This window comes from Notolepis coatsorum (assembly GCF_963971535.1).
Source record: "Notolepis coatsorum genome assembly, chromosome: 9".
Lineage (NCBI taxonomy): Eukaryota > Metazoa > Chordata > Actinopteri > Aulopiformes > Paralepididae > Notolepis > Notolepis coatsorum.
In genome coordinates, this window is record NC_140173.1 from 9,834,675 (window position 1) to 9,846,762 (window position 12,088).

General features: G+C 43.3%; 1 protein-coding gene across 1 annotated transcript; it reads left to right on the forward strand.

Annotated features, from left to right (window-relative positions):
* Nucleotides 1–7,488: 7,488 nt before the first annotated feature.
* znf518a (zinc finger protein 518A) lies at nt 7,489–11,949 on the forward strand. Its single transcript, XM_084321610.1, has 2 exons — nt 7,489–9,808; nt 10,052–11,949. Exons 1-2 carry the CDS (start codon nt 7,585–7,587, stop codon nt 10,726–10,728), a joined length of 2,901 nt encoding a protein of 966 aa, XP_084177736.1. The 5' UTR covers nt 7,489–7,584; the 3' UTR covers nt 10,729–11,949.
* Nucleotides 11,950–12,088: the final 139 nt, after the last annotated feature.

Sequence of the window (12,088 nt, forward strand, 5' to 3'; positions counted from 1 at the left end):
CATGACATACAGGTATATAGTACTGTATGTATAAAGTATAAAGCATAAAGCAACAGCAAAATCGCGCTTTGTATATAACCTACTCTGCGTGCTTGGCAAGTCGATATTTAATAGACTATCTCTGCTGTGGTCTCTGGTAGGCCCTCGGCGTGTGGACTAGACTATCTCTGCTGTGGTCCCTGGTAGGCCCTCGGCGTGTGGACTACACTATCTCTGCTGTGGTCCCTGGTAGGCCCTCGGCGTGTGGACTACACTATCTCTGCTGTGGTCTCTGGTAGGCCCTCGGCGTGTGGACTAGACTATCTCTGCTGTGGTCTCTGGTAGGCCCTCGGCGTGTGGACTAGACTATCTCTGCTGTGGTCCCTGGTAGGCCCTCGGCGTGTGGACTACACTATCTCTGCTGTGGTCTCTGGTAGGCCCTCGGCGTGTGGACTAGACTATCTCTGCTGTGGTCCCTGGTAGGCCCTCGGCGTGTGGACTACACTATCTCTGCTGTGGTCTCTGGTAGGCCCTCGGCGTGTGGACTAGACTATCTCTGCTGTGGTCCCTGGTAGGCCCTCGGCGTGTGGACTAGACTATCTCTGCTGTGGTCCCTGGTAGGCCCTCGGCGTGTGGACTAGACTATCTCTGCTGTGGTCCCTGGTAGGCCCTCGGCGTGTGGACTAGACTATCTCTGCTGTGGTCCCTGGTAGGCCCTCGGCGTGTGGACTAGACTATCTCTGCTGTGGTCCCTGGTAGGCCCTCGGCGTGTGGACTAGACTATCTCTGCTGTGGTCCCTGGTAGGCCCTCGGCGTCTGGACTACACTATCTCTGCTGTGGTCTCTGGTAGGCCCTCGGCGTCTGGACTAGACTATCTCTGCTGTGGTCTCTGGTAGGCCCTCGGCGTGTGGACTAGACTATCTCTGCTGTGGTCCCTGGTAGTAGGCCCTCGGCGTGTGGACTAGACTATCTCTGCTGTGGTCCCTGGTAGGCCCTCGGCGTGTGGACTAGACTATCTCTGCTGTGGTCTCTGGTAGGCCCTCGGCGTCTGGACTAGACTATCTCTGCTGTGGTCTCTGGTAGGCCCTCGGCGTGTGGACTACACTATCTCTGCTGTGGTCTCTGGTAGGCCCTCGGCGTGTGGACTACACTATCTCTGCTGTGGTCTCTGGTAGGCCCTCGGCGTGTGGACTAGACTATCTCTGCTGTGGTCTCTGGTAGGCCCTCGGCGTGTGGACTACACTATCTCTGCTGTGGTCTCTGGTAGGCCCTCGGCGTGTGGACTAGACTATCTCTGCTGTGGTCTCTGGTAGGCCCTCGGCGTGTGGACTACACTATCTCTGCTGTGGTCTCTGGTAGCCCGTCGGAGCGACTACACTATCTCTGCTGTGGTCTTTTGATTGATTGATTGAAAATTGTATGAACAGATTGCAGAATGGGTACAGTACAGTACAGCTCAATACATACAATTGTTAAGGGGATGCAGACCAGAGAAAGACTTTCGTCTTGTTTACATCAGGGTCCCCCATTTTCAATTCATCATAACATATATGACATACATATAGACAGTACTGCTACATCTATACATTTATGACATACCAGATTTGCAAATACAGTACTTTTTGTGATACGAAAAGAGTCCAGAAAAGAGAGTATATACATTTGACATAGAAACTGTACATTGGAGGAGGTTGGGGGGTGAGTAGGAGGGGTGGGTGGGGGACACTGTACAACTGAACAAGCAAAACTGTACATTGGAATATTGACAAGACCATACTTGGTCATTTACTGTACATTGGGGGGGGGGTTGTGTTAGGACATTTACAGGGGCCAGTTTAGAATTGCAGTCTCTCGTAGATGTTTTTTGAGAGTGTTTTTGAAAGTGGGTAGTGATTCACATTCCTTTACAGCTTTGGGTAGGGCGTTCCACATTGATGTGGCATAATTGCGAAGCGTGTTTAGTCCCTTGTTTGAGCCGACTCTGGGTTTAACATGATTTGTGGAGCTCCCTCTGGTGTTGTGATCGTGGTATTCACTGACCTTTGGGAAGTATTTTGACAAGTACATGGGTACCTCGGTCGTGTAGTGTATCTTGTAGACCAGGCCCATTGCAAGTTGCTGTACTCTGTCGTCTACTCTAAGCCATCCTAGGTTGTCAAAGTGGGCAGGGGTGAGGTGGGTTCAAGGAGTCAGGTCAAGCAGTAGTCTGACCAGTTTGTTTTGAGATGTTTGTAATTTTGTTTTTAGCGCCTTTGAGGTGCTTTGGTACCATGAGGTGCAAGCATAGTCGTAGTACCCTTGAATGAGTGCTCCTGCCAGAGTCTTCAGGGTATTCTTGTTTACCAGTGAGGAGATCCGGTACAAGAATCGTGTTCGTTGGTTGACTTTTTTTATTACATTGGATGCCATTTTGTCACAGGAAAGATTAGCCTCTAGGATGGAACCCAGGTAGGTAATATCTTCTTTCCTTGTGACAATATTGTCACCCACTGTAACTGAGAAGCCGTCGGTCTTGCTGAGTTTGTTATTTGAACCGAAGAGAATGGACTCTGTTTTGCCCATGTGTAATAATAGTTTGTTATCAGCGAGCCATATGCAGATTTTGCCTAGTTCTGAGCTGAGGGTTTTTTCAACCTGTAACTTGTTCTTGTCAGAGACCAGCAGGGCTGAGTCGTCCGCAAACAGGAACAAGTTGCAGTCACAAGCTGACGACATGTCATTTGCATAAATTAGGAACAGTAGCGGACCTAGTATGCTTCCTTGTGGAACACCACAGCTCACAGTGAGGGGGGGGGATAGGGTACCGTTTACCTCCACCATCTGCTCTCTCCCCTCCAGGTAGGATTGCATCCAGCTCACTGATAGACTATCAAAACCAATTGCTTTTAGCTTGTCAATCAGAATGGTGTGATTGACAGTGTCGAAGGCCTTTTGTAGGTCCAGCATGACCATGCCGCAGTATTTGCCCGCGTCCACCTCTTGTTTGATGTGGTCGTTTAAATAGAGAAGGCATGTGTCAGTGGAGTGGGACGTTCTGAAACCAGATTGGAATTCGTAGATTAGATTAGGTATTTTTCGACCTGTTCGTATACAATTTCTCTGGTAGTCTCTGGTAGTAGGCCCTCGCCGTGTGGACTAGACTATCTCTGCTGTGGTATCTGGTAGTAGGCCCACGGCGTGTGGACTACACTATCTCTGCTGTGGTCTCTGGTAGGCCGTCGGAGCGACTAGACTACAAGAGCTCAGTGTCTGTAATCCCCGGATGAAACCATCATGGCTGCCACTCGCTGAGCTGTCAGGCTCTCCACTAAAGAAAGGTAAAACCGAGGGAAGAATCTAAATTGCACAAATTATGTTTATAATCTAGTCCGCACGACGCGCATATCTGCAGTAATAACGCAATGCAGACGATAAGAATCGGGCATAAGTTTGGTTTTCGTGCTTTTTGTGAAGTTATTTGGTTTCTCCAGGCTCGTTTCTGCGCAACGTTAACGTTAATTCAAATCACTCAAACGCTAACGTTAGTATGACAAACAACATTGGCGAGAGAGTCGCATATCTACTTCAAAGTCAACGTATTTCCCGGTGGACTGAAGTTTGTGCGATAGCGGTTCCTGGGAAATGGATCGATTTTTACTTAAAAACAAACATATTTATATATTCTCCAGGCATTCGTTACGCGTTAATGAAGGCTGTCTCATCACTTTGTTGTGGTCAAGCCAAATGGCACAATGGCCGCACATGATGTATTCAAACAAAGCCAAATGAGCTAGCGAACATTATGTGCAAACTTGCAAGTTGCATAGTCGTACATAAAACGCGAATTAACTTCATATCCTTTTCTGGCAGGCAAGTACGTTTAGGCAGTGTGTGAACAGGTGTGTTTGAGTTGTTAAAACTTAGTGTACCGGGTGGCCCGACGTTGCTAACCATAGCTAATGGTATTATTCTTTAACGTTATATAAATGCGGGGCGAAATATTGAATGGATATACCTCAACAACAGGTGGACTTTCTGCAAACACAGTGTGAACGATGCAACGCAAGCATAACACGAGCGGCACTATTTTACCAAACTAACCAGTTTTGATTGATTGATTGAAAACTTTATTAACAGATTGCAGAATGGGTACAATACAGTACAGCTCAATACACACAATTGTTAAGGCTGGGATGCAGACCAGAGAGAGACTTTCGTCTTGTTTACATCAGGGTCCCCCATTTTCAATTCATCAGGACATATATGACACACATGACATACAGATAGACAGTACTGCTACATCTATACATTTATGACATACCAGATTTGCTAATACAGTACTGTTGTGTACAGTCACGTTGACTTGTACAGTAACTGACCAGTGACGAGTAAACTGGTCATGGTAGTTCAGAACAACCACAGGCGGTGTTTGTAATGGCCTACTTCCTACACTTAAACTAACCTACAACAACAAATGTATCTGAGCTCATTGTATTTGAAATGTACTGTTCTAAAGTTGGCTATTTTGAACACAGTACTGACTGACCGTGACCACACGCAGACTATGCATCAAACACAACCTAATCAATAGAGGAGGTGAACTGAATGTTTTAAGTAGTTATTTTTCTTCCAACATGGCTGTCTGTAACTATTGGTGACCACTTTAGAGAGAAACAAACAAACAGATCTGTATGTGTGTGTGTCTATCTGTATGTGTGTGTGTCATATATGTTATGATTAATTGAAAATGGGGGACCCTGATGTAAACAAGATGAAAGTCTTTCTCTGCATCCCCTTAACTGTACTGTACCCATTCTGCAATCTGTTAATAAACTTTTCAATCAATCAATCAATCAATCACACTACAGGGCTCTAATGTCCACTTATTTATTGCACCAAGGTGACGTTTCAAGCACAACTGCTCTTCATCATACAGCCTGACATTGGAGCCCTGCAGTGTGCAAGCTGTTTATTTGTTTATTTCACGATTTGCTCACTTTTGGCTCAGCGAGTGCCCTGTTTAGTTTGGATGTGTGTTCATACTCCTATTTGTAACCACTTTTGAAAGAACGTTCACAGCGGTAGAGTATGTGAAACATTGAAATAACATGTATTACTATTCCATTCCACTGCGACTTCAAGATCCAGTATAATAAGACACCAAATAATTTTATATCAACATGTAGTCTAACCGTTTTGCACATAGAAACAATTGTCTCTGCCAACATTGAGGACAAATGGCCATTCTAAACATTCTGTGAAAGGCCTCTTTTAGATAATCATTGACCCATGTGGTATTGAATATTTCTATGGAAATATTGAAAGGCTGCATGTAGGGCTGACCCGAATGCTTTTACATTCCCCCCCCACCGTTTCCATGGTAATCAACGCCAAAATCAGTATTCAAATACTTTAAAAAAATCTCAACACAAGAATTAGCTTATTTATATAATATAATAACCCAACATTCAACTTCAACTTCAAATTACTTTATTTGACCTTTTGGAACTTCATTTGTGCAGTGGTTAAAAGACAAACATACAGTCACAATACATAGACACTCACCACTATAAAAAAAACACCAGCTTCGTAAAACTTTCCCCCGTAGTAGTCCAATCTGATTCTTGCAGCATAGGACACCGCCCGGCAAACTAAAAGCTAACCATAAACTAGGACATTTTAGACTCCAAACATTAGACACACGAGACGAACACAACACACCACTCAACCTGGGAGGGCGAGACGGCATCCCATTGATAGGACTCTTGTCTTGAGCAATGAACGAGACTACAGTATCAACCATGACTCGCTTTCTGTTATCAGTAATGGGCTTCATCATGATAGAGTCATGTGTAGACGCCGGTGGTTGATGTGGATAACACGTCCGTTTTCAGTTGATGCCATCAATCGACGAAACGTGGACCATTATCTGTGGCTGGCGACTGTAGCCATGCGATTGCGTTGCATATCCCAGACACTTCAACCCCTTCGGAGCACACTTTTTCGAAAGCTGGCTTTATTGTAAGCAAAATAGAAATGGCATGTCGCCAAAGAATGTGGACACATTGGTCTTTTTGTCGCATAACCTAAAACGGGTTGATCATCCATATCATTCTAAACTCCAGTTAGTTTGTGTTGAGGCCTAGACCACAGAAGCTATTTTTATTAGGTGTAATTCATGTTTTTGCTTTTGATTGGATATGGTTGTTTATTTAGTAGAAAGTTGCACCCTTACTTACAATTCATTATGAATTGAAAATGGGGGACCCTGATGTAAACAAGACAAAAGTCTTTCTCTGGTCTGCATTCCCTTAACAATTGTGTGTATTGAGCCGTACTGTATTGTACCCATTCTGCAATCTGTTAATACAATTTGCATTCAATCAATCACAGTGCAGATTGATTGATTGAATGAAAATGTTATTAACAGATTGCAGAATGGATACAATACAGTACAGCTCAATACACACAATTGTTAAAGGGATGCAGACCAGAGAAAGACTTTCGTTTGGTTTACATCAGGGTCCCCCATTTTCAATTCATAATGAATTGTAAGTAAGGGTGCAACTTGCTCCGTGCAATCCATTCTTTGTGGATCTAGCCCTAAGTGAAGGCACAATTTTATTTATTGCCTTTTTCACGTGTATTTATTGTTCTTTTTATTAAGCCTCAAATGACTTACACTGTCTTTTTTGTTCATGTTAATCCTAAGGCAACAGAAGCAATTCTGTTTATTTTTTTTATTTCTTATTATTTCTTTTCATGACCAAAATATTTCACTTTGATTAGGCCTGTATAAAGAGGCTATCTTGTTCGGCTGTAAGCCAATTTATTTTGTGGATAAGCCTACGGCTGTCAACGAATACATGGATTTGGTATAGGCTGCACAGGCTAGTAGCCAATTAAATGTCAATGAAGATGAAAAACCTTGAAGTCTGATTTTGCCTTTGTCTCTCAATAGCATAATAATTACAATAATAAAGCCTAATGATAGATATAATGTGATAAAGACATTAATAATAACAGCAAGTTTGAAGAAAGTACAGAAATAGCCCCTCATAGTGGCAAAGCTTAGAATATTTTATGATGATTGGTGCTGAAGCTTTGAACCCAAAAAAAGTATTGGGGACAGCCCTGACATATGCCATCTAATTCTTACAGCAATAATTTACAAGGACAAGAACTATACTGGTCTGTATGCCCAATTGCAATGCACACCTATTAGAAATACTCATCAGTGTTATAGCCTGGTAGAATTAAAAATGTCAACCACCCTATGCAAAGACACAATGTCAGACTGCAGATTTAGAAACGCAGACCCGAATCAGAGAAAATGAAAAGGACTGTTGTAAAATAAAATTCTTAAAAGTTGCACAGGAGTTAAACAAACATTACTTTGTTTTGTTCCACTGATTGTTTTACTGCACACTAACCGCTCACCCAGCTCAGTGTCTGCTTTTGGTTGCTGAATAATTGTGCTTTTGTTGCTATACCTTTTCAGAGACATGGAGTCAGCAGATGTTGGTCCAGATGTGTCCATCACAGGCGGTAAAAAGGTAAACGATAAGAATAGAGACTGGCACAAACGACTCCGCTTCAGGAAAGCCGCTGTTCAGCCCCGAACTATGCAAAGTCGAGATAAACGTGGACAAAAGAAGATGACTGAGGGGTGGGATCAAAACACAAAGCGGCCTTCTTTGAGGAAGTCTCCCCAGAAAGCGCAGCGGTGTCAACGCGGGACAAGAGACAGAGGAAATGTACTCAGGTTCAGATGCTCTCAGTGCAAGGTCAGCTCGGAATATGGTCCAGATGATCTAGTGAAACACTTTCAGGAATCTCACAGAGGAAGCTCACCAGTTTTTCCTTGTCACATGTGCACTTTCAGTACACATGAATTCTCCTGGCTTCAGGTTCATCTAATAAGCCACATGGATGCTTTTTCAAGCTGCAACATTTGCAATGACAATGTCCAGCGCACACCCTCTGAGTTTGCCACACACCTGACCACGCACCATAGTCACAATGGCAAGTATTTGTGCAAAATGTGTGAGGAATTCTCCACAAGGGATGTAAGAGCGTTTTTGGAGCACCTGCATCTACATAACGTGGCCCTGGAGAAAGATGGCAAAATTGATCATGCGAGGAAAGATTTTCAGAGACAACTAAGATCTAAAACAATCACCCTTTCCTTTCATTGTCACCTGTGTAGTTATGAAGCACCTAACAAACGGCTGATTACCAAGCACATGAACACCATCCACGCTGGCCAGAATGGCAACCAGGGACTAAAGGAGGTTCACCCCGTAACAATTAAGCCAAATGATGTGATACCAAGAGTGACGCACAGAAAGACAAGAAATACAGTGATGGACATTTCTCAGCAGAATAGAGATTTATTGGGCAAATGCTGCAGCCTTTCAGATCCAGAAAGAAACTTGGAGCAACAGTTTTTGATGAGGACTACAGCTGGGGAAACAGGTGATCAGAAATGGACCAAAGCTCTTCAGACCGTACTGTCAAATGTCCCCCAAGACACCAGTCCGAAGTCGGAGAACGGCATAACGTCTAACTCTGGATTCCCAAACACTAGCAAGGACCTCGCTGTACTTACTGTCAAGAATAAGATAACTGTACTTCAGAATGGTACCGCCGATGCCAAAGGGTTCAAAATTATGACACCATCGGAAAAGCATGAAACGATTCCCATTGAAACTGCTACTGTTGGCGCACATTGCATATTTGACTCAAACCGTTGCCAATCAAGTTTAAATGATCAAGCCCAATTTCTGGGAGCTCAAATCGCTCTGAATGACGCTTCGATTTCAGCCCAAAACGAGTCTGCGGAATGCAGTCAAACCCAAGATAATAGAGAGAATCAGGAAGTAAAAGTCAATCAGGATAATGAAGAACCCAGGAGAACGTATGAGGAGCTTAAACATTCAAAACCCTGTGAAGATGGGACAGATGCCTCTAAAGAGTTGAGACTGAAAAACAAGAGAGGTGACCGGAAAGCTATCTCTAAAACCCGACCCAAGAAAAAAACCATAAGGAGGCGGTGGAAGAGAAAGACCAGACGTAAGGCAATGGATAAAGGGGTGTCGGGATTAGGACTAAAGCTAGTTTTGAAGAAGGACCCAGTTAAGGATAAGCAGTGGATGTCACAAAGCTCTTTGTGTCTGTTAGGAGGTGGTCTGCTGGATGACTATCACAAACTACCGCAACCTCAGAGTACTTTGGAGGAGACGCAGCAGTTCCTTCAAAGAGCGCTCTCCGCAGAAAATGGACAGAAGAAATGGAGCAAAGCTCCTACGACTGACCAGCACAACGCCTCCAAAGCCATCACACCAATGTCGCCAACAGAGAAAACCTCAAAGCCAGAGAAAGAACTTTTCCCACACTCTGGACATCTCAGCACAAGCAGTGATGATCTCAATGCCCTCATGGTCAAAAACAAAATTTATATCCCCCCCAATTGCACTACAAAGCCCACAGGGATTAAAATAGTGGATGGAAAGAAGCTTCTAGTTCTCAAAGTCATACCATCAACAAGGCAAGGGATCCAAGATAAAACAGAGCAGCCGTTGCAACTTATTGAAGCAGAAATTGATTGTGGGAAGACGAGCCAGTCGGAGGCAGAGAATCCTCTAAACACCTCAACAAACAATTGCCCTGAAAATTTCTCGCTCCAAAATTCTGGCACCAGCTATGGAGCCTGGAGAGGAAATGACAACGACATGAAAAGCCATGTATCGAACAGAGAAGACAGTTCACTTGCTGATGATGATATGACTCCTCATGGGAATTGTGGAGCCAAATCTCCTGTTCTCCAATCTCTTATTGCACCATGGGGTAAGAAACAAATTAACTAAACTAAATAATATCTCTAAAGTCTTAATCTAAATGATGTAGTTAAGGGGATTGTAATGTACAGTAGAGATGTAGGCCTATTGCTTCTCAAAGCCTTTTGAAATTGACCCATCAAGCCCTGCCCAATTTTCTTGATCCAACAATCGCAACGTTTGTGATTGGAAGATCAAGAAAAGAGGGTGTGTTTCGAGATGTCAATTTTACCTTTTGCCCCCTTTCTCACAGGTAAGACGGACTCTGAAGACTCAGGCCCCACAGTTTCTTCGCTAGAGGAGAACACCCAGAATGCCACAGGTACGAGGAAGAGAGAGCGGTCAACGGACCACTCTCCGGAGCTCTCCAGAGGTAACGGACACTCTAACCAAACCATCCAAGAGGAGGCCTCATCAGCTCCCTTGTGTCACCGGCAGCCTGCCCCCAGAAGTGTGGAGAGGACCCTGAAGTTAATACCCGTGAGTCCAACTCAACTGATCAAGCATCCAGTGGGAGAGCAGCCCGTCGTGGTGCTGAATCACCCGGACGCGGACATCCCAGAGGTGACCAGTATCATGGAGGTCGTCCACAGGTACAACGGAGAGGTTCAGAAGGTTGTGCTCTCGTGTAAAACACTGAACGCCCTGTCCGCCACGGAGGGTGAAATCCCCGGGGCGGTCGACCCGACGGATACCCGAAGTCCGTGTTCGAAAAATTCTGTGAAAGAGAGGTTCATCTTGAAACTGAAACTTAAACGGATGAGTAGGAAAAAGTACCAAGTGATGAAAGTGTCCTCTTACGGCGATGATTTTCCAGAGAGATTCCACTGCTGGTTCTGTGGCCGGGCCTTTGGCAGCCGGCAGGCATGTAGGAGTCATGGTCAGCGACATATGATGGAGTGGGAGAGGCCAAACTGTGAAAACTCTTAAACGTCGCCCACACTGGATAACGGATGATGTAGAAAGGTGATCTTGCAATATGGCAAAACAATAATGGAACACCGTCTTCTCACTTTAATGTCTTACTTAATAGCGTTTTATTATGACAACAAGACTACAGTGACAATGCTGTCAGGAGGTTTCTTCTTAAACCTGGAGGGTTCAAATACTCAGGGTCATTTAAAACGTGATTTAAAATGTCACAGTGAGATGGGATTGATGTCTTTTAATTTTTTTTGTATCGTTTATATTTTGACTAAGCAATAGCTTGTTTTATTTAAGTTGATTTAAATTCACAGTTATACAAAAATTCTTCATAGAACACTGTAATATATATATATATATATTTGCCATCTACGTTTCTATTAAGCAGTTTGTATACGGGTAGGCTATACAGTGTGGTAGCTAGCTAGCATATTTATGTATTTTTTTTTTTTTTTTTTTAAGGAGATGCCAAGGCCCCTCCGTTACTCGGCTATACCAAAATTTCATCCATAAGCTGTTTTACGTCTATTTATGATTTCAGGTCTCAACTTATTCCGTCTCTATGATTGGCCATTGGAATAGTCTGTGTGTTTGTCAATTTTTGTATAAATACCAAAATATGTTTTAAAATATAGTATTATCTGTATGAGGCATCATTCACTTCAAGGGTAATAGATAGTCCAAAGAATACAAGTCGTTGGAAAGCTGTTAAGCTAACCCGTGGTATGTCAATGAACGACTGATAGTTTGTATTTTTGTATTAACTCCGATTTGAAACACACCTAAATGATTTGAGCTTGATTGCCTCAGATAAATTCCTCTTTTGACTTGAAACAATGAAAATCTATTTTTTAATTGCACTATGAAGGGATGATTTCTATTTCCCACTTACCTCACCTCAACAGGCCTAAAGCCTACGACAATCTCAACATTGTGTCACACCGCCGCTACATATCTGGTGGTGGTCCCTCTGAACGCAGAACAAGGGAATAACTGCTCATGTTAAGTTTGACCATTGGACAAATGTTCCCAACATGTAGCCCAACCTTCTGAGTGCACACATCAATAGCTTACCGTTTATATATATATATTTTTCAGTTTAGACAAAAAGGTTTTATAATTGTATTGTACAGTCTGACTAGAGGTACTGTAAAAAATATTTACCTGAGAATTCTTGTTCACCAAGTGCCTAGTAATTTGTTATGTAATGAATCTGCATGAGTTATGGTAGCATTACTTGTTGAACAGAGAATAAATGCAAGTAGTTTGTCAGTCTCTGGTACTGTTTGGTGGTCATTCATGGTGTGTGCTGAGTCCAACAAAGTAAACAAAGATTTTATTTCAAACAAATAATAAAATATACAGT